At 42.4% G+C, this 23,737-nt stretch overlaps 1 protein-coding gene across 1 annotated transcript in view; it reads left to right on the forward strand.

Annotated features, from left to right (window-relative positions):
• The window catches only part of LOC142159497 (uncharacterized), a 154,526-nt gene that overhangs the window by 23,090 nt on the left and 107,699 nt on the right, over nt 1-23,737 (forward strand). Inside the window, exon 2 of the mRNA XM_075214395.1 lies at nt 21,822-22,382. Within this exon, the coding sequence (XP_075070496.1) occupies nt 21,822-22,382 (561 nt within the window). The remainder of the gene's footprint in view (nt 1-21,821; nt 22,383-23,737) is intronic.

Below are 23,737 nucleotides of genomic sequence, written 5' to 3' on the forward strand. Positions count from 1 at the left end.
TACTGCACCTGCTGGTTGCTATTGGCTACCTCCGTGTTCCCGCAGAGACCCGCTGCTGCTACTCCTCAGCACTACTCATCCATCTACTGCTGATCCGCTCTCCACGCTTTCCTGTGTTCCCTGCTGGTCTACCTACCCGTGCGCTGCACCTACTAGACCACCGCTTCACCCATCCAGGGACTTCGCATCCTGCCGGCCTCCTGCCGTTCAGGTATCTCTGCACTCCTGTCTGACTGCCTCCTGAACCACGGTATGCATACTTCTCATTGACTGTGCTGTGTATTGCATACCTTGCTGGACTGTGTTGGTTCTCCTCTGGAGTGTGCTATCCGCTGAGTCTATTGCCATCATTGACTGTGTTATCTTATGCTGGACTACTTCAAGAGACTTTCTATATTGGCAGTATTGTTCAGTCATCTATACATTTATATTGTGCATATCACTGTGGTTCAAAGTCAAGGTGCCCGTGTATATCTTGTGTTGCAGTCTCTCCCCGTGCACCTCCTCACATATATATTCAGTGGTACAACTTGCTGAAGGCAGACCACTGATCCCTGTTTCCTGTATCACCTGTTCCAGTATCCTCTCACATAGCAGTGGTACAACTTGCTATCGCAGACCACTGACTACCCGGATACCTCCACTTGGATTCCACTCCTTCACTCAGACAGCGGTACAACTTGCTATCCGCAGACCGCTGACTCTCATCACCTCCTCGTTTCTGTTGGACATTCCTCCTCACTATAGCAGTGGTACAACTTGCTACCGCAGACCACTGACTACCTTCACGTGTCCTTTGTCCATACAGTTCCTCGTGTATTACTACCTCCATATTGCCAGTGCTGCTAGTCATAGACTTTCCTGAGCATCTCATCATCTGCTATTTCCTGTTCCGTGATCACCCTGCTACCAGAGTACCATATTACCACCTATACTGCTCTGGTAAGCCTATCACCTGGTGATCCCTGGGTAAAGACTCCTAGTGCCCGTGACAGTAAGATCAGGCCATGACAGACCCAGATACGGAACCTACTGCTAAAGAGATGCTGCAGCATCTGGTCAGTCGTGTGGAGCAACAGGATGCTCGCCAACAGCTGTTACTTCAATGTTACCAATCGTTAACCTCCCAAGGAACATCTGGACAGACTGTTACAGCTAGTATTGAAGCTCCTGTGCTTTCCTCCGTTTCCCCAGTGCCATCCCAGGTGTCTACAGCTCCTACGCTTCACCTGCCTACTCCGTCAAAATATGACGGGGACCCCAAAACTTGTAGAGGTTTCCTTAACCAATGTTCAGTCCATTTTGAACTCCAACCTCAAAATTTTTCTACCCATCGTTCCAGAGTGGCCTATCTTATCTCATTGTTTTCTGGACAAGCCCTGGCTTGGGCCTCCCCTCTGTGGGAAAGAAACGATCCAATTCTACAAGATAGTGCCAAATTCATTTCCACGTTCCGAAGTGTGTTCGATGAACCAGGTCGTGTGACCTCCGCTGCTTCCAGCATTCTTCGTTTGCGACAAGGCTCCCATACAGTAGGACAGTATGTCATTCAATTTAGGATCTTAGCCTCTGAACTTCAGTGGAACACTGAAGCATTAGTTGCCGCCTTCTGGCAGGGGCTCTCCGATAAAATTAAAGATGCACTGACTACCCAAGAGCTTCCTTCGTCACTAGAAGATTTGATCTCTCTTTGCCATCGTGTAGACATGAGATTTCGTGAAAGAGAATCTGAGAAAACAACTTCTGCTAAAGCACCTCTTCGTTTAAACCCTCAATTTCGTCCAGTTTCACCTTCTGTGATTCCCATGGAGATAGGACGTTCCAAATTATCTTTAGAAGAGAGGAAACGAAGAGTAAAGAATAGACTCTGTATCTATTGTGCTGATTCCACACATATGCTCAGTTCTTGCCCTAAGAGATCGGGAAATGCCAGGCCCTAACTAGTTCTGGAGAGGTGAAGTTAGGGTCCCTGGAGTCCTCTCCATTGTCTATGAAATCTAAAGTCTGCGCTTTCGATGTTACGATTTCCTTTGCTACTAAATCCTTTGAGTCACAGGCATTGATTGATTCCGGAGCAGCAGGAAATTTCATTTCTAAATCACTAGTGAATCAATGGTCCCTACCAGTGATCACTTTAAAAACACCCATTACTGTGACGGCTATAGATGGATCACGTCTCATCAATGGTCTCATCACCCAGAGTACGTCTCCAGTAACCCTTCAGATTGGTGTACTACACCATGAAGAAATTTCGTTTTTAATTCTTCCTGTTACGACAAGTCCGATTGTCTTAGGCCTTCCATGGCTTCAATGTCACTCTCCCCAGATTGACTGGCGCACCCCTCAAGTTACGTCTTGGGGGCCTGAATGTCACCATCGTTGTCTCTCTCAAGTTATTCCTCTTAAAGTACAGCAATCTTCCATCTCATCTTCCTCCCCGGGACTCCCTCCTCAGTATGCTTCATTTGCCGATGTGTTTGATAAAGCTCAGTCTGAACGTCTTCCTCCTCATCGTTCTTGGGATTGTCCGATCGACCTTCTACCTGGCAAGACTCCTCCCAGGGGTCGGGTCTATCCTCTCTCGTTACCTGAAACTCAAGCCACATCTGAGTACATACGGGAGAATCTCCAGCGTGGGTTCATTCGACCTTCCACCTCTCCCGCTGGAGCTGGGTTCTTCTTCGTCAAAAAGAAGGATGGATCATTACGCCCTTGTATAGATTTTCGTGGACTCAACGCCATTACTATCAAGAATCGGTATCCCATTCCGCTGATCACTGAGCTATTTGATCGCATCAAGGGAGCTCGGATATTTACTAAGTTGGATCTTCGTGGTGCCTACAATTTAATTAGAATCCGTTCCGGTGACGAATGGAAGACCGCGTTTAACACCAGAGATGGGCATTACGAATATTTAGTAATGCCCTTCGGGCTGTGTAATGCCCCCGCGGTTTTCCAGGGTTTCATCAATGAGATCTTTCGGGACTTATTATATGTATGTGTCGTTGTCTACCTGGACGACATATTGATCTTCTCACAGGACCTGCCTTCTCATCACCAACATGTGGCAGAGGTCCTCTCCAGACTACGGAAAAACTCATTGTTCTGTAAATTGGAAAAATGTTCATTCGAGTTACCCCAGATTCCATTCTTGGGGTATATAGTTTCCGGAGTTGGCCTGAAGATGGATCCAGACAAAGTAAATGCTGTACTACATTGGCCTCAGCCAACTACTCTTCGTGCCATCCAGCGTTTTTTAGGTTTTGCCAATTACTATAGACGCTTCATTCAAGACTTCTCATCCATTGCATCTCCCATTGTGGCCTTAACTCGGAAAGGGGCTAATACTAAGCAATGGTCATCTGAGGCTCTCCAAGCCTTTCAAATCCTCAAAGAGTCCTTCTCGTCTGCTCCCATTCTGCGACAACCTGATGTGACACTCCCCTTCTTCCTAGAAGTAGATGCCTCTAATGTGGGCTTAGGAGCTATTCTCTCCCAACGCTCGGAGCAACAAAAATTACATCCTTGTGCCTTCTACTCTCGGGGTCTTCTGCCCGCAGAGAAAAACTATACTATCGGGGACAAGGAGTTGCTGGCCATCAAAGCTGCATTAGAGGAATGGAGATACTTGTTGGAAGGAGCTCGCCATCCGGTGACGATCTTCACGGATCATAAGAACTTGTCATATTTGCAATCTGCTCAATGCTTGAACCCTCGTCAAGCAAGATGGTCTCTTTTCTTTTCCCGTTTTGAATTAATTATAACCTTCAAACCAGCTGCTAAGAACAAGAAAGCTGACGCTCTATCTCGAGCTTTTGTGACGTCCTCTGATGTAGAAGAGGTTCCCAACCATGCTATTCTAGACCCCAAATGTATTTCTCTGGCTGCTTCATCCACCAAAATGCTACCATTGGGGAAGACCCTCGTGCCTCCTACTCTGAGGAGGAAAATCCTTTCGTGGTTCCATGCCTCTCGTTTTTCTGGACACGCCGGTGAACATAAGACCTTTGAGATTCTCTCTCGTAGTTACTGGTGGCCTTCAATGAGGAGAGACGTCAAAGAGTTTATTGCTTCCTGTGATTTATGTTCTCAGTTCAAATCCTCCCGCAGAACTCCAGCAGGGTTGCTGCGACCACTACCCATTCCGTCCAAGCCTTGGACCCATATTAGTATGGATTTCGTTACTGATTTGCCACCAAGTAAGAATCACAATACTATTTGGGTAGTGGTAGACAGATTTTCGAAGATGGCTCATTTCGTCCCTCTGTCCGGTTTACCTTCCTCGTCTACTCTGGCTGAACATTTCATTAAAGAAATCTTCCGCATCCATGGATGTCCGTCTGAGATTGTGTCAGATAGAGGAGTACAATTCGTTTCCAGATTCTGGCGGGCCCTTTGTAAAACCTTGGGCATACGATTAGCACTCTCATCGTCTTACCATCCGCAATCTAACGGACAAACGGAACGAGTCAATCAAGATCTTGAGACTTTTATTAGGATGTTCTCTTCAGCCAACCAAGACAACTGGGTAGAATTGCTCCCTTGGGCTGAATTCGCCCATAACAACATGTACCATGAGTCATCATCCAAAACTCCATTCTTTGTGGTCTACGGTCACCATCCGTCTTTTCCGGAATTTCCTGCCCTCCCGCCCACCCAAGTTCCTGCTGTGGAGACTGCTTGTCAGACCTTCAAAAATATCTGGTCTCAGGTCAAAACCTGTTTAAAGAAGACATCTAACAAATATAAGTCTTTCGCAGATAAGAAGAGGCGGGCTATTCCACCACTAAAAATTGGAGATCGTGTCTGGTTATCTACCAAAAATATTCGTTTGAAGGTTCCATCTATGAAATTCGCCCCTCGTTTTATTGGTCCATATAGGATCATTCAAGTTATCAATCCAGTATGTGTTAAACTTCTTCTTCCTAAGAATCTTCGGATCTCCAATGCCTTCCATGTGTCCTTGCTCAAACCTCTCATCATCAACCGTTTCTCGACTCCTTCCTCAGCACCGCAGCCAGTTCAAGTTCATCAGGAGGAGGATTTCGAGATTACTGAGGTATTGGATGCAAAAATTTCGCGAGGAGTCCTCCGTTTCCTCGTTCATTGGAAGGGCTTTGGTCCTGAGGAGCGTTCATGGATCAAAGCTGAAGATCTTAATGCTCCTGCCCTTCTGAAGAAGTTTTATTCCAAAAATCCGGACAAGCCCGGTTCCAGGCGTTCTGTGCCCACCTTTAAAAGGGGGGGTACTGTCACTCACCGGACTGTGAGTGCTTCTTCCCGGACATTTAGGAACCGTGGCCGTCCTCCATCCTGAGGGACTGCGCATGCGCAGCCCTTTCTATACCTCCAGTGTATGTTCCTTTAACTTAATTGGCAGATCAGGCAACCTCCCTATATTAAGCACCTGTGGTCATCACCACATTGCCTGATCTTGGAGTCTCATTCCCCATGAGTCTCTGAAGGTGTTCCTGTGTTTCCTTGTTTATTCAGCCCTGCTGATTCCTGTGGTTTCCAAACCACTTCTACCTCTGTGGTTTCCAAACCACTTCTGCTACTGTGGTTCCCATACCACTTCTACCATCTACTGTATCATTGTGACTGTGAGCTGATTCCTATCCGCTGCCTCCGTGCACTACAGTCTTCTAATCACTTCAACTCTACCATGTATCATTGGGACTGTTAGCTGATGCCTATCCGCTGCCTCCGTGCACTACAGGCTTCAACCACATCCACTCACCTGTTCATGATTGTGACTGCCAGCTGATTCCTATCCGCTGCCTCCGTGCACTACAGTCTTCAACCTGCAACCCGTCTGTGTTTCATCGTGACTGTTTAGCTGATTCCTATCCGCTGCCTCCGTGCACTACAGTCTTCAACCTGCAACTCGTCTGTGTTTCATCATCGTGACTGCTAGCTGATTCCTATCCGCTGCCTCCGTGCACTACAGTCTTCAACCTGCACCCGTCTGTGTTTCATCGTGACTGTTTGGCTGATTCCTATCCGCTGCCTCTGTGCGCTTCAGTCTTCAGTCCTTGTCAACGCTCCCGTGTTTCCTTGAGTCTGCCTCCACTATTGCTACCCGCTATTCTCCGTGATCAACAGTGCCTGTTCAACTCTGCTCTCCCGTGTCCCATCGTTACTGCACCTGCTGGTTGCTATTGGCTACCTCCGTGTTCCCGCAGAGACCCGCTGCTGCTACTCCTCAGCACTACTCATCCATCTACTGCTGATCCGCTCTCCACGCTTTCCTGTGTTCCCTGCTGGTCTACCTACCCGTGCGCTGCACCTACTAGACCACCGCTTCACCCATCCAGGGACTTCGCATCCTGCCGGCCTCCTGCCGTTCAGGTATCTCTGCACTCCTGTCTGACTGCCTCCTGAACCACGGTATGCATACTTCTCATTGACTGTGCTGTGTATTGCATACCTTGCTGGACTGTGTTGGTTCTCCTCTGGAGTGTGCTATCCGCTGAGTCTATTGCCATCATTGACTGTGTTATCTTATGCTGGACTACTTCAAGAGACTTTCTATATTGGCAGTATTGTTCAGTCATCTATACATTTATATTGTGCATATCACTGTGGTTCAAAGTCAAGGTGCCCGTGTATATCTTGTGTTGCAGTCTCTCCCCGTGCACCTCCTCACATATATATTCAGTGGTACAACTTGCTGAAGGCAGACCACTGATCCCTGTTTCCTGTATCACCTGTTCCAGTATCCTCTCACATAGCAGTGGTACAACTTGCTATCGCAGACCACTGACTACCCGGATACCTCCACTTGGATTCCACTCCTTCACTCAGACAGCGGTACAACTTGCTATCCGCAGACCGCTGACTCTCATCACCTCCTCGTTTCTGTTGGACATTCCTCCTCACTATAGCAGTGGTACAACTTGCTACCGCAGACCACTGACTACCTTCACGTGTCCTTTGTCCATACAGTTCCTCGTGTATTACTACCTCCATATTGCCAGTGCTGCTAGTCATAGACTTTCCTGAGCATCTCATCATCTGCTATTTCCTGTTCCGTGATCACCCTGCTACCAGAGTACCATATTACCACCTATACTGCTCTGGTAAGCCTATCACCTGGTGATCCCTGGGTAAAGACTCCTAGTGCCCGTGACACATGCTGCGTATTTGAAAGCCCATTGATGTAAAAAAAATTACAGCTGTGGGGTGGGATCTGTATGCCCATTGCTTTTCTAACACTGATTGGCATGTATTTGAATATAAATTCTCCGACATTCAACACAGAGAATGGTACTTATATGGTAGATAACCCCCAACTACAAATTGTGATATCTGTAAAAACGGGACATACAGACTTTACTAGTAGAGTGCAGGTATCTTTATGTCTAATTCTGCATGAGCTGCATTTGCGTAAACACGCCAATACTGTACTTGGCCACGGTTAGAACACCTCTGCCCTTCCATGTCCTGCTTATCCAGGTGCAGGCGGATGTAATTGCTACAAATGCACAAGACTACATGGGCCCATATATAAGCGTGCACCCACTTTTTTTTAGAATGCACAGAGTGATTTCATGCAAGATACGCTACACAAACTGGCATACGTTCCACTTTGCATCAGCCCTTATTATTTCTGGAAATCTGGGGATAACCAACTTGTAGTGAAAAAAAACGACAGAACTGATTAATGACCCAAATGACCTGTAGCAGTAAGCAGCTCTAACCTCTCACCTTCTCCATAAAACAGGCTCAAAACCAGAAAATAAGGATTTTTATCTAAATTCGCTGAGCAATAAAATATAAAGAAGCTGACAGGTTTTCTGTGAACCCGGGGGAAATTAAAGTGAATTGATGGTTACATTCATGTAAATCAAATTTATCACTTCAGGCAATCCTAGAATTCATTGACAAAGAATATGATGAATCATAATTTCTGTAAAATTGTATTCATTAACTGGTAAAATTTGTGTATGAAGTGAAAACATTCTTTGGTAGCAGACATCCAAATGAACCCATGTCTATTTAACAAAAATACAGCAATAATTACATTCCTTGCTTTTTTTACACTTAACAAGCTAGTCTGTACATGTGAGAGCCAGAAAATGCAATGACAATTGTTGAGGTTCCAATGAGTGCTTGTGGTACAGTATAGGCTTCCAGTGATATGTTAAAGGATATTGTTGTATGGGCTGGCTGTATTTGTTATCAGGTAGGATGCAAATTTGTACTGTGTTTTATAGAAATAATTAAATTGATATATTTATTTTAATAGTGCAGAATTTCTAGAGGGTGGATTCCATATATGTGGTTCAGAAGAAAACATAACATTACATAACACTATCAAAGACTATTTAATATATCTACTATACTGTATTTACACTGTACTGCAAATACATATACATTGAAAAACAAGAGCATAAGAACATATATATATATATATATATATATATATATATATATATAAAATCATCATCATCATCATCATTTATTTTTTTATATAGCGCCAACATATTCCGTAGCGCTTTACAATTGGGGACAAACTCAGTAAAATAATAAAGAAACTGGGTAAAACAGACAAAGAGTTAGGATATATATGTGTATAGATAGATATATAAATATATAAATGTGTATATATATATATATATATATATATATATATATATATATATATATATATATATATATTTATTTATTTATTTACTAACATTAATTAGTCCAAAAAGCACACTGTGCATGTGTCAGTGTCCACATTTAATAATAAATATAGGGATAGTTTATATATATACAGTACTGTGCAAAAGATTTAGGCAGGTGTGGAAAAAATGCTGTAAAGTAAGAATGCTTTCAAAGATAGAAGTGTTAATAGTTTATTTTTATCAATTTACACAATGCAAAGTGAATGAACAGAAGAGGAATCTAAATCAAATCAATATTTGGTGTGACCAGCCTGAGCCTTCAAAACAGCATCAATTCTCCTAGGCACACTTGCACAGAGTTTTTGAAGGAACTCGGCAAGGAGATTGTTCCAACATCTTGGAGAACTAACCACAGATCTTCTGTGGATGAAGGCTTGTTCAAATCCTTATGTCTCTTCATGTAATTCCAGACAGACTCGATGATGTTGAGGATAGGGCTCTGTGGGAGCCATATCATCACTTCACCGAACAGTAGATGGGCAACACGGTGGCTAAGTGGTTAGCACTTCTGCCTTACAGCACTGGGGTCATGAGTTCAATTCCCGACCATGGCCTTATCGGTGAGGAGTTTGTATGTTCTCCACGTGGGTGCTCCGGTTTCCTCCCACAGTCCAAAAAACATACTGGTTGGTTAATTGACTGCTAACAAATTGACCCTAGTCTGTGTGCTTGTCTGTCTATGTGTGTGTGTTAGGGAATTTAGACTGTAAGCCCCAATGATGTGAGTGAGTTCTCTGTTCAACGCTGCGGAACTAGTGGCGCTATATAAATAAATGGTAATAATAAAATAATAATAATACCTGGGTCCCACTGCTTTTTTCCAGTTCTAAACTGATGCCACTGCTGGAAATCTTCTGATTTCGAAGGGAAGTAAGCGTGACGTGTCTTTCCTCTAATGTACTAAGTTTCCTTGGCAGACCACTGCGTCTACAGTCCTCAAAATTGCCTGTTTTGCATATATATATATATATATATATATATATATATATATATATATATATATTAGAGATGTTCACTGACCCCCGTGTATTGGTTTTGGATCTGTATTAACTTTGTGTTTGGATTTGGTTTTGGTTTTGGCAAAACCGCACTGCAATGTTTTACTTTTGGATCTGTATTTTTTAGAAAAATTGCTAAAATTCTGCTAAAATCACATAATTTTCTTCTTGTTTTGTTCCTACATTATTATTAACCTCAATAACTCTGATTTTCAGTCATTTCCAGTCAATTTTGAACACCTGACAGGTCACAATATTATTACCATCCACTTTCGTCCAAAGACTGCAGCGAGCTGGCTGGATACTAAGTGACAGAGCAATGGCACAAACAAATGGCAATTCACAACACATCTAGGGAACATTGCCACACAGAAAAATAGTGATGCAAGATGGAATTGTCCTTGGGTCATCCCATCCACCTATATTTTAAAAAGGTTTAACAAACTCACACAGAAACAGGATGGGTAGCAGGTACAGTTTAACAAACCAAGCACTTTAGCAACAAGCAATGGCACTTTTGTGGCTGAAGTGCTTGAATTGTTTGAGCCCCCACAAAACAAGCTAACAATGGGCTTAAGGCAGATAAGCTAACAGTGCTGTCAATGAACTCTAAGACTGCAGCGAGCTGCCTGGTTGCTCTGTCGATTATTAACGGCACAAACACACAGCAGTGTGTCACGGGCACTAGGAGTCTTTACCCAGGGATCACCAGATGGTAGGCTTGCCAGAGCAATGTAGATGGTAATAGGGTACTCTGGTAGCTGGGTGATCACGGAACATGAAATGACGGCCGATGAGATGCTCAGGAAAGTCTATGACTAGCAACACTGGTAATAATGAGATAATAATACACAAGGAACTGTATGGACAAGGACAAGTGAATATAGTCAGTGGTCTGCGATAGCAAGTTGTACCACTGCTATAGTGAGGAGGAATGTCCAACAGAAACAAGGAGGTGGTGAGAGTCAGCGGTCTGCGGGTAGCAAGTTGTACCGCTGTCTGAGTGAAGGAATGGAATCCAAGTGGAGGTATCCAGGTAGTCAGTGGTCTGCGGTAGCAAGTTGTACCACTGCTATGTGAGAGGAGGATGGAACAGGTGATACCGGAAACAGGGATCAGTGGTCTGACATCAGCAAGTTGTACCACTGAATATATATGTGAGGAGGTGCACGGGGAAGGCTGCAACACAGGATATACACAGGCACCTTATACACGATCCACAGTAATATGCACAATAAAGCTATATATATATAAATGACTGAGCAGGTCTGCAATCTAGAAAGTCTCTTGAAGTAGTCCAGCACAATGATAACACAGTCAATGATGGCAATAGACTCAGCGGATAGCAGACTCCAGAGAGAACCAAACACAGTCCAGCAAGATATGCAATACACAGCACAGTCAATGAGAAGTATGCATACCGTGGTTCAGCAGTAGCAGTCAGATGGGATAGTAGCGGTACCTGAGCGGCTAGAGACCGACTGGATAGAAAGTCCCTGGACAGGTGAGGCAGAGGTCTAGCAGGTGCAGCGCACAGGTGAGTAGACCAACAGGGACACGAATCCACAGGAGTCAGCAACACGTGGAACTGGACTCATAGGAGACCCAGGAGAATGGAGATGATCCAGCAGAGGGTAGTAGATGAGATACAAATCCAATGCTGACAGGAGGGTAGAGACCAGTGGAACACGTGAAGGCGTGGAGAGTGGATCAGCAGGAGGTGGACGATAGCGCTGACCACAGCGGCAGGGCTCAGCGGCACACGGAGGTAACCAGTAGCAACCACAGGAACCAACAGCGATGGGAAACAGGAGTGCAGCGCAGGGCAGGAGCTGTAGATCACGAAGTGTAGCAGATGGTCATGTAAGCGGCAGTCTCGAGGAAGTCACAGCAAAGATGAGATGAGACTGTAGTGCACGGAGGCAGCGGATAGTAATCAGCTGGCAGTCACGATGTTGGACACAGGCGAGTTGCAAGCAGGAGACTGTAGTACACGGAGGCAGCGGATAGTAGCAGCTGGCAGTCACGATGATGAACACAGGCGAGTTGCAAGCAGGAGACTGTAGTGCACGGAGGCAGCGGATAGTAGTCAGCTGGCAGTCACGATGATGAACACAGGCGAGTTGCAAGCAGGAGACTGTAGTGCACGGAGGCAGCGGATAGTAGTCAGCTGGCAGTCACGATGATGAACACAGGCGAGTTGCAAGCAGGAGGGTTGAAGTGGTTTAGAAGACTGTAGTGCACGGAGGCAGCGGATAGGAATCAGCAAACAGTCCTGATGATACAGTTGATGGTAGAAGTGGTTTAGAAGACTGTAGTGCACGGAGGCAGCGGATAGGAATCAGCAAACAGTCCTGATGATACAGTTGATGGTAGAAGTGGTATGGAAACCACAGGAATAGAAGTGGTTTGGAAACCACAGGAATCAGCAGCGCTGAATACACGAGGAATACAGGAACACCTTCAGAGACTCATGAGGAATGAGACTCCAAGATCAGGCAACGTGGTGTTGACCACAGGTGCTTAATATAGGGAGGTTGCCTGATCTGCCAATTGAGTTAAAGGGGTATACACTGAAGTATAGAAAAGGGCTGCGCATGCGCAGACCCTCAGGATGGTGGACGACCACGGTTCCTAAATGTCCGGGAAGAGGCACTCACGGTCCGGTGAGTGACACAGTGCCTAGTACATATAGGAAAAATTGCCACACAGCAGTAACGGAAAAGAAAAGTGGTGCAAGATGAAATTGTCCTTTGGAACACTCACCCTCCCTTATGTTGGATTGACATAATATGATTGGTGGACAGCAGAGTAGACGAGGTTATAAAGTCGACAATATAATGACATCGACAGTATTATTAAGACATCAATTGCAATGTAGACATTATTTATTAGGTTGACAATTCAAATGTAGACAGTATTATCTCTAACTCTAACCCTGTCCCTATCCCTAGACCTGTCCCTGTCCCTAGACCTGTCCCTATCCCTATCCCTAGACATGTCCCTATCCCTACACCTGTCCCCATCCCTTTACCTATCCCTAGACCTGTCCTTAAACATATCCCTAGCCCTATAATAATACTGTCCACATTTGAATAGTCTACCTAATCATACTGTCCACCAAGTGAATTGGCGACCTAATAATACTGTTGAAACCTGAATTGTCGACTGTTACACAAGCTGATAGACCAAGGCCAAAATGTCAAAGACTGCAAGGTGGAATTGTCCTTGGGAAATATGTTAAAAAGGTTTAACAAACTCACAAAGAAACAAGAGGGGTTGCAGGTACAGTTTAACAAACCAATGAACTCTAAGACTGAAGATTTTTTGCTGTTCCTCCATCCTCTGAAGAATATAAAGGGTGCAATTCCACCTTGTTGCCACCTCTTGCTTCAGTTGGTGGCAGGGCAAATTAAATTGTTCTTGTAGCTGCTGCAGTCTAATCGACAGAGCAATGGCACAAATACATGGCAGTTTATAGCACATCTAGGAAACAATGCCGCACAGCACTGGCAGAAAAGGAAAGTGGTGCAAGATGGGATTGTCCTTGGGCCCTTCCACCTACCCTTATGTTGGATCTTAAAAAGGACATGCACACTATTAAAGTAATTCTACAACACTTTAACAAACCAAGCACTTCAGGGACAAGGAGTGCCACTTTTGTGGCTAAAGTGCTTGGTTTGATTGTGCCCCCACAAAACAAACTAACAACAGGCTTAAGGCACCTAAGCTAACAGTGCTGTTAATGAACTCAACAGTGGTTGGTGTCATCATCCTCAGTCTCACTCTCACCCTCATCAGTGTGTACATCATCCTCACACAATATTAATTCATCCCCGCTGGAATCCACTATTACAGAAGTCTCTGTACTTTGATGTTATTGGCGGTAAAGGCCTTCCTTATGGAATTGGTAGTTAATTTTGTGGAACATCATCTTTTCCACATATTTAGGAAGTAGCCTCCTACGCTGATCGCTGACAAAGTTCCCAGGTGTGCTGAAAACTCTTTCTGAGTACACACTGGATGGTGGGTAGCTTAGGTATTGTAAAGCAAGTTTGTACATGGGGCTCTAAATTGCCTTTTTTCCTCCCAGTATGTAAAGGGACTGTCTGACGTGTCTATTTGTACGGTATTGTAAAAATAATCTTCCACCATCCTTTGGATGTTGATAGTAGGATCAGGTGGAGTTACACCAGAAGTGTCACGGTTTCTGGTCAATTCTTTTAGACCAGACCAGATGTCAGAATGTTGTGCTGAGTCAACTGCATCATCCCTGGGTCTCTTGAGAGAGCTAAATTTTCTCCTAGCAGCAGTTGCCTGATAAACTGAGAGAGGAGACACCGTCATGTCACGTAACACTTGAGCTATCATCTTGCTCACCAGGAGCTCCTTGCATCTCTTGAGATATGGGTCAGTTGGAAACAAAGAGAAGACATAGCTCTTAAACCTAGGATCAAGCAAAATGTAGTGATCCGATTTCATGATTTTAATAACTCTTAGATCCTGGTGAAGCGAATAAAGTACTTGATCTACAAGTCTGATATACTTAGCGTAATTGCTTTATCTCCTTCAGTTTCTCAAGCTGCTTTTCCAAAACTCTAATTAAGGGAATCACTTGGCTCAAGCAAGCAGTGTCTGAACTCACTTCACAGGCAAGTACTTTGAATGGTTTCAGCACCTTGCACAACACGGAAAATATTCTCCACTGCACTGGACTAAAATACATTCACCCTCCTTTCCCAATGTCATGGCTTGTGGCGTAAGCGTGGATGGCATTTCTCTGTTCCTCCTCAGAAGCTTATAAATGGTGAAATTCCACCTTGTTACCACTTCTTGCTTCAGTTGGTGGCAGGGCAAATTAAATTGTTCTTGTAGCTGCTGCAGTTTCCTATATGCTGTTGCAGAATGCCGGAAATGTCCCAGAATTTTATAGGCCACAGAGAGCATCTCCTGCACTTCATTGTTATTTCTCAAAAAGCTCTGCACCACCAAGTTGATTGTGTGAGTAAAACAGGGAATGTGATGGAATTCACCCAGCTGTAATGCTCTCCCAATATTGGTGGCATTATCAGAAATGACATAACTTGAGGAGAGTCCAAGTGGGATAAGTCATGTAGCAAAAACATCCCTTAGATTTTTGTAACAGATTGTCAGCTGTATGCCTCTTAGTGAAGCCGGTGATACACAGAATGCCTGCCCCTGAAAAGGGTGACATAGTTGGGTATATGCTGCTCCTGTTCCTGCTGCTGAAGGCGAATAACCAACCCAATGAGCTGTCACCATCATATAATCTTTAGTTTGCAACTTCCACTTGTCCACATATCTGTGGTTAAGTGTACAGTGGGTAGAATGGCATGTTGTAGCCCAATAATCACATTTTTACAAACCTTTTGGTAGAGATGTGGAATAGATTTACAAGTAAAATGGTGTCATGATGGAATTTGGTAATGGGGATACAAGACCTCTATTAACTGTCTAAAACCAACTTCATTAATAGTGGATACTGGACGCAGATCTAATACTAGCATTGTCGCCATGAAGTCTGTGATCCGCTTTGCGACTGTGTGACAGCTCAAGAAGTCTTCTAAGGAATCCTGGATAGTGAAGGAGTCATCTAGCATTAGCAGGCTTTAGCAGGACGTCAGCCCGGGGGGCACACGCCGCACAGGCGGCCGCATCACATTTATATTACTTCCGGGGGGGGGCGGCCGGCCCTAACAGCCATGATTGTGAGCGGCCCGGGGGGCCGATGCCCCCCTGCCCCCCGGCCCAGCCCGCCCCTGAGCCTTAGCAACTTGGATGCAGGACTAACTCCGATCACTAGTGAAGATATTGATGAGGAAGTTGTTGTGGGTGTAGATTGCAGGTGCCAGGATGTAGGTTAGATAAGGGAGCTAGTTCATGCTTGACTGCTTGTTGTTTTTTTTTTAGTTTTTTTTAGCATAAGTTTCTGATTTTCCCAAAAGCTTCCCATGAATTCTCTTCAAATGGCATAACATGGATGAGGCTCCTGATGGTTAAGGTCCCTACCTTTACTGACTGTGGCTTTACAAATCTTTCAAATGGCTAGACAACTGTTGTCAGGATTTGGGTAGAAATACCCACATAAGTGGTGAATTTTTTGGTCTTATGCCCAGGCATGACAATGGTCTTCTTCTTATCTCTAGAACCACTGGTGCAGGACAGACAACATCATCCTCATCAACATCCTCATTAGTGCCGTCGTCAGCTACACAAATATCCCCCTCATCCTGTTGCAATTTCAAAGTGGCATCCTCTATTTGTGTATCACCGGCTGCACTTGGACTGCTCATCCACACATCTGCAGAAATGCTGAAAGGTGGCTTCTTTATTACTACAGTATCAAAAAAGTCAGGCTTACACATAGCACTCATGGATAGACTCTCCTCTGGGATTTGTGTCATTTCTGAATCTGAACATACAGTTTCTTCTAATGCCTTACAGTTCTTTTCCAGCTCGGCTATTACACTTAAAAGTATTTGGCTACCACTTTTTGGGTCAGAATGACAAGGTCTTGCATCCTCATTACTAACCTTACAAGAAGATGCTTCACTGACAGTTGCAGAACTAGCACTCATACAGAAAGGCGAAGGCCTGATTCTTTCCTTGCCACTGCGTGTGTAGAATGGCATGTTGGCAGTTTTATTTGTTCTGAAGTTAATTGTGCCTTGATTACAGGTGTTTTTTTCTTTGCCAAGGTAGTTTTTTTTTTACATTTTTGTTTCCCTGACTTAAAATGACTATGCACTTTAACATAGGCTTTAGCTGATGGCATAGAATGATTACTATCATCATGACTGGTGCCAGTAGCTGCTTGGTGCTCCTGGTCTTTTGTGGACTGATGTGAATCTATATCAATTGCACAGAGCAATGTGACTGGAGACTTTTCAGAACACTGCCAATCCTATTGTTTCTGTTTTAGGGATGACAATGAGCAACGCCACTGACACTGTAGACTGGCAAAAACACTGTCACCTCTCCTGTTTCTGTGTGAGCTACGCACAGTACAATGTCAGTGGAAACTGCCAAGAACACTGCCACCCCTTCTCTTTCTGTTTCATCAATGGGGCTGCCCAACTGCACTGGAGACTGCCAAGACCCCTGCTACCCCTTCTGCGTCTGTCTGTGAAATGGCTCTGGATCTCTGTGGAGGGTGCTACTTATAGAATCCATAACTCGTGAAATCCGACGATGCAACAATGATGTTCTGCCTCGTTTTCAGTTCCGATGGCATGCGAAAGTACTGCAATGTCCGGATGAGCTTGGTTTTAAGAAAACTGAGTCCAAGCATCTCTTATATATATATATATATATATATATATATATATATATATATATATATATATATATATATATATATATATATATCTAATATATATAAGCCTAGCGATGTGTGTTAGTGTGTGTGTGGAAAAAGTATTTTCCCAGAAAGGGCTCATCCAATTAACCTGAAATTTGGTATACTGACATTATTTGACAAAAAATTATAATAGAAAAGTCAGTTAACTTCCATCATCCCCCCTTCCCCCCCGTGGGAGGGGTAGTAAAGGCTAAATTTACCAGTTGAGGGCTCAAACTCTTGACCGTGTGGGTATTTATTTACCAGAGCCTGTGTTTGGTCATGGACAATTGTATGTTGCATTTTCACGAGTATGGAGAAGCAGTGATGTGAAAGTGCAGGTTATGAATACTGCCCTTCAAGGAAGACTGATTGAGCACAGCGATAAGGTGTTTAGCAGAAACGTTGTGCATCCAGAGGTTTTAGAACAGTAAGACGATGGAGATTAAGGATGTGGCGATGAAGATGAAGGATAAGGTGATGGAGAAGAATGATGAGGTGGTGACATGTGGACAAAACCAAGTTAAAAAAGGGCGCTTACGTCGGTAAGTAACGCTCTTCCCCTGAGGAGGCCTGGCCTAGCCCCAAATGCATGACAAGAACCTTTTTAACACCTTAAGTAGCTTGATTTGACTAGAATGCATGAGTATCATGCACGGGTTAACTTGTGTGTGTGTATATATATATATATATATATATATATATATATATAAATATGTGTGTGTGTAATTTTGTATGTAGTTTACACTATAACCCTACATATACACTGGTTACACTGGATAAACTGGCAGTTTAGAAATGGCGGTATGGAAAATGTAAATGAAAGGAATTTGATAATTTTTCAATGAAGGCAGTAGGAGAAGTGGCGTATGGCATACCACTGTTTAGCTGTCGACCACTGCATATATATATATATATATATATATATATATAGTAACAAAGGGAGACATTTATCTGACAAGATGCAAAGAAAACATACAAGCAGAGTAAGACATTGGCGCAGTTATGCACCTAGATTCAGGTTAAACCAAGTAAAGACTTATGTGTAGTTTAAAGTTGGTTAACTTACATGATTTGAAGGCTGCTTCCTCACAGCAAACAGACAGGGTGTGTCTGTTAGTCAAACAGAGCCAGTGATGGGCGTTTTCTCTTAAAGAGAAGGTGGGTGTGTCACCTGTCCTTAAAGCTAAGGCTGGGGGAGGAGTATCATGTATAAAAGCTTGTTTGTGTCATTTGTTCACTGAGACCAATGCTGGGAAAGCTGGCTGGTCCTGAGAGAGAGCTGGTCTATGTATAGCTAGCGTTTAGGGTCTCCATAATTGCTGTGAAAGTATACGGTGTCAAACATTTACCATCCTGACAATAAAGCTACATAAAAAGAAGTAGTTGTTCGTGTGTGCTTCTGCAGTAGCGGGCTCTTGCCACAATATATATATATATATATATATATATATATATATATATATATATAAAAAACATAGATGAGGTATTGTCTCTCTTATTGCCCTTATCTCTATCCCACTGCCCTCTTGTCCTTCCCTGACTTCCACCTCCCCACTTTCCTCTTGACAGGTCGTTCTGCTCTAGCTCTGCTCCTCTGCTAAGAGAGGAAATGAGGAAATGTCAACACACATATTTCATTGATGCGCTAGAATGAGGGCTTCATTGCGCATGTGCAAATTGCTGACAGAGGGCACTATAAATGCCAGCGCGGCCCTGCCTGGAGCAGTTTGTACTGTATTTGAGTTGGGTCGATGTTGAGATGCGTCCAACCCAACATATACACGTAAATATGCTTTTTAACGTACATATTTTCCCTACATGCGCTTTGAGCACATATGAGTTCACCACTAAATTTACCCTTCTACATCTTGATAAATGTGCAACAATTTTGTACTATTAACTTAAGTACAAGTTCCGGGGATCTGTGATATTTTTACGTACTGCAACAATGTATCCAGTATTGTCACATTTCAAATTTTTATTTTAATTTTTAATGGTTTGGAGGATAATTAGTTCATTTTTTGTTTATCTCAAGCAAGAGTTTTGGTTCCTGTGTACAATTTCTGATACAAACGTAGTAAATGTAAAGTTGTGTGGAAACACTTAAACTTGATTTTAAAGAGTATGCAGACCGTGTTCATGAGGATGATGATGATCATTATGATGATTATGAGGATTATGCTGGTGAAGTGGTGTACCTGTGGCTTGACATTTTTTATTATACCCAGTGTGTAGTAGAAATCTATGTATTAACCTGATCATAGTTACTTTAAAATTGAAATATAAATATATTTGAGTGAAAAAGAGACTTTTAGGGGCATATTCAATTGACGGCGGGATCGCCGAAAACCCCGCGGTCTAAAAATATTACCGTTAATACGGTAATTACTCGCTGAATTTCAGGGAGATGCGAGCTGAAATCCAGCGAGTAAATTACTGTATTAACGGTATTTACGCGCAGGATTACCGTATTAACGGTAATAATTTTAGAGCGCGGGGTTTCCGGCGATCCCGCCGTCAATTGAATATGCCCCTTAGAAAGACCATTTTTTGGTGCATTGAGGAAAAAGTATGTTTAGAGTAACTGTGGTACTCAGTTGACTGAGAAAGAGGCAATTAACAATTGGATTTAAACTGAAACATAAATTCATAGCATTATTTTGTTCTTAACACTATCAATATATACATATGTCTATCATCATTGTTGATGTCCTGTTCCCCATAGGTGCGTTTATAGTATAAAGTTGTTAGTGCTGTAGTTAATTTCTTTCAAGTAAATGGATTTCACCATAAGTGAAGTTTATATTGCAATTTTACAGTGGAAAAGGGGAGTTAATAGGACCTGGCTGTAGAGGAATAATATGCTCCTATAATATTCAACCATATCTACTACAGTATATATTTGAGTCAAAAACAGGTGTTTATTGTGATTTGTATTATTTTGTTTTCCTTTTTCAGACCACTTGGAATAACAATTCCATCTGAAATGAAATCTATGTGGGCATTAGGAATTCTTATAATAACAATATTTACACACTTATTGCATGGACAGAATATAGAGGATGAAGATGATGAAGATGCTCAAGCAGGTATGCACCACATTCCTCCATAAATATATAAATGTTTATTCAAACATTACCTTTCCATTATCTCCACTAGGCAATTTAGCCATTCAAACATAAAAATATGCAGCAACGTGCTGACTTGTAGCCTGGCACCCAGACATGTTACATTCAAACTAACTGGTACAATTTAGATATATTGAACTTGGCTTGAGTAGCCTTTAAAGAAAAAAATAACTTTATATTTTCAATCTCAATATATATCAATATTTTCCTTAAGAAAATATATGTCAATATTTCACAAATTGGTAAAACATATGCAGTAAGTAATATCTGTCAATAATAAAAATTTTAATAATATTTGTGCCAATTATAGAAGCAGGACGACACAATGTTCTCAGCTTAATTCAATATTTATACGCTATTTATTTTATAAGATATACATTGTACAGTCAAGAGGACTGTGGTGTGGACATCTTTCCTAAACATATTGTATGGTCCTGTTGATTTTGGAATCAGTCTGTAGTATCCCAACCCAGGTATAGAGTTATAGTAGAACAAGTAATGTCCTAAACAGCAAAATTTCCTAAAATACTGGAAAAAAGCAGTTTAGATTTTCAATATTACTGGAACACAAAATAAGATTCAGGAAATCCATGCAATTTGTGAAGTGTTAGCATTTTGGAAGCATACTACTTTTATGTCAATATAAATTCTCTTTGCCTTGCTCGTTGATTCTGGCAGATGACACCAGATATTCCTCATGCTTAAACCATATATCTATATTGCGTATAGATAGGCATTCAGATCACCTACACTGCTAGGTAGCTCTTGAGCACTATACTGTGTTGTACTATTTGTTGTCTTGTGATTATAACCCTTTATTCAATTGCTGCCTTCTGCCTTGCTGCTCACTATTTGTCTGTTAATACTTATTTTTTTGAAAATCAAAATAAAGTTAAAAAAAGCTAATCTTATATTTGTATTTCCCATTTACATTTGTCTAATGTAATTATTAAAGGATGACTGTACCAAATATTGTTGCTGTAAGACTGTACCTAGTTTTTTTGAGGGTGCTATTAAATCTGATTACAGAGCTCATCAATCGGTACAGTTACAATTGTTTCTCTTCTCTTACACATAATCCCTTTATCTTCTCTCCGAGTCTTTCTGACAGTCTTATTAAAGTATGATAATCCCCTCACAATACAATAGTTTGGGGGGCATAATCTAGTAGGAAGTAACTTGTATGGCATCATTGGGGGAGTAGACAGGTCTACAAAGGACAGAATATATGACAGTGATCAGGCACAGAACTAGCAGATGGAATCCTGTGAATTAGCTCATAGACTACACATAGAGATAACATAAAACTATGGCTAGCATATAATATTACCCTGTGCTAAACATAATTACATGTATGTGAAATTATGTTTTCATAGTGCTCCCTCCGACTGGAAGAGAGCATAACATATTGGTGCACACTGTATGCAAATGCAATATACTGGCCTCAATGTCACAGTCAAGGGCAGAGGAAGTGTAAGACGAAGCAGCCTTGGAGTGAGTATGACTCCGACATTGAAGCTTGCATACAGTATGTGTATTTTGTGCAATGTAAAATTAATTTTTTCATAAATCTGACAGGTCCTCTTTACATATAAAGTATTTTTAAGGCTACAGTCCCTTTGAGAACATCTAATTTATTATTTACATATGTTCACAGGTTGCCGAACTGCAGTGAATGATTTAGTTTTCATTGTTGATGGGTCATGGAGTGTAGGATATACTGACTTTGACACTGCTAAGAACTGGTTGATAAACATAACCAGCAGCTTTGACATTGGACCAGCATACACTCAGGTGGCTGTAGTTCAATACAGTGATCTACCAAGGCTGGAATTTCACCTTGGACAACATCGAACAAACCAGCAACTCATTAATGCCCTAAAAAGCATGAAATACTTGGGTGGGAATACCCAGACAGGACGTGCAATTAAATTTGCAACCGAGAATGTTTTTCCATCCTCCCAAAGGTCTAACCTTGCGAAAAACAGAATTGCAATCGTAGTGACAGATGGCAAGTCCCAGGATGATGTGATGGAGATTGCTGCAGAAGCCAGAGCACAAAACATCATTATGTTTGCAGTGGGAGTTGGTTCTGAAATAACCAAGTCCGAGCTAGTGGCAATTGCCAATATGCCTTCTACAGACTATGTCCTGTATGCAGAGGACTATACCACCATTGATAGGATAAAGGAGACTATGCAACAGAAGATATGTGAAGGTAATGTCCATATTATATAACCTTTCATATGTAATTGCTACATTCCATTATTGTATGTGTGGTTGCAAGTTAACAGATAACAGATGAATCGTGCACTGAATGTCAGTGGGCCCAAGTTGTATTATTGTTTGAAATGAACCATTCTCACTCACTGGCATGAAACTTTGTGAAAATCTTTTTAAAATCCTGACCATATTGACTCATAGCATCATATTCAGGAATGCTGTAAATGCATAATTTTACATATAAATAGATAATGTAACAGTTGCAAGTGATAAAAAAATATTTTTCTTTGACACAAGTTGCCAGTATGGTATAACCCCTCAGTAACACCCACCACCATCTAATAAAGCCTGCAATTCTCACTCTAGAAAGTGCTAAAATTCTGTTTCCTACTTTATTTCCAATGAACAAGCTAAAAACCACATGCTTAGAATATAAGGATCCAGGTGCAGCAAAAGTCTGAAGTTTTTGCACAGTGGACATGAAGCGCAAAACAAGTTCTTTCTTAGATGAACATTTTTGGAACGCACAGGTTTCCCTTTGTCAAGACCTGAAAGTGTCCTTCAGTTGGATTACTATATATATATATATATATATATATATATATATATATATATGTACAAAGGGGTAGGCAAGGCTTAATTAACAATGTGCTCTACTCACTCTGCCATTGACCTAGATTGTGAAGATTTCTTGGCAACTTCATAAACCAAGATACAGTAGGCAACCATAGTTGCCTACTCACCCGGAATGTTCCGTAAGACTCATAAATTTCTAGGAGTCCTCTAATACACACAGGAGAGCAGGGCAAACCACAGTTCCTGGCCACTTCATTAGTTAAGTGGAGGGGGTGGGTCTTATGAAGCGATTTACGCATCATCATGGCCCTACCCACTGCTGCAGTTGGCTTTAATTTGTGGTGTCCATTTAGGGGGTGGGGCCAGATAACACCATTGACCCAATCATGCCCCCACACACCCATTCCCCCCGGGATCTCCCAGAGGCCAAACTTGCCAAAGTTGGCAAGTAGGAAAAACACTTGTGCCCTTCATTATCCTTATTGTCATTCCATAGTAAGAACCATGTGGGCTTTTACTTTCTTGAGCCACTGATTGCACTCAAGGTTCATCTATGACGTAAAACCCCATTGTCTAGACTGTGCTTACTATGGGGGCAATATATTCCTGGGCTCCTGGGTCATATGTGCAGGTAGCTGAATAGGGCAGTATGGCAGTATATCCGTATGGTATGTAGAACAAATCTTAACCATAAATGTTTACCCTGTGTAGTCAGCAAAGAGAGATTATCAGATTATTGTAAATTATTTTATCAAGAGGTAGCACATTGTCATT

The sequence above is a fragment of the Mixophyes fleayi genome, chromosome 5 (genome assembly GCF_038048845.1).
Source record: "Mixophyes fleayi isolate aMixFle1 chromosome 5, aMixFle1.hap1, whole genome shotgun sequence".
Taxonomy (NCBI): Eukaryota; Metazoa; Chordata; class Amphibia; order Anura; family Limnodynastidae; genus Mixophyes; species Mixophyes fleayi.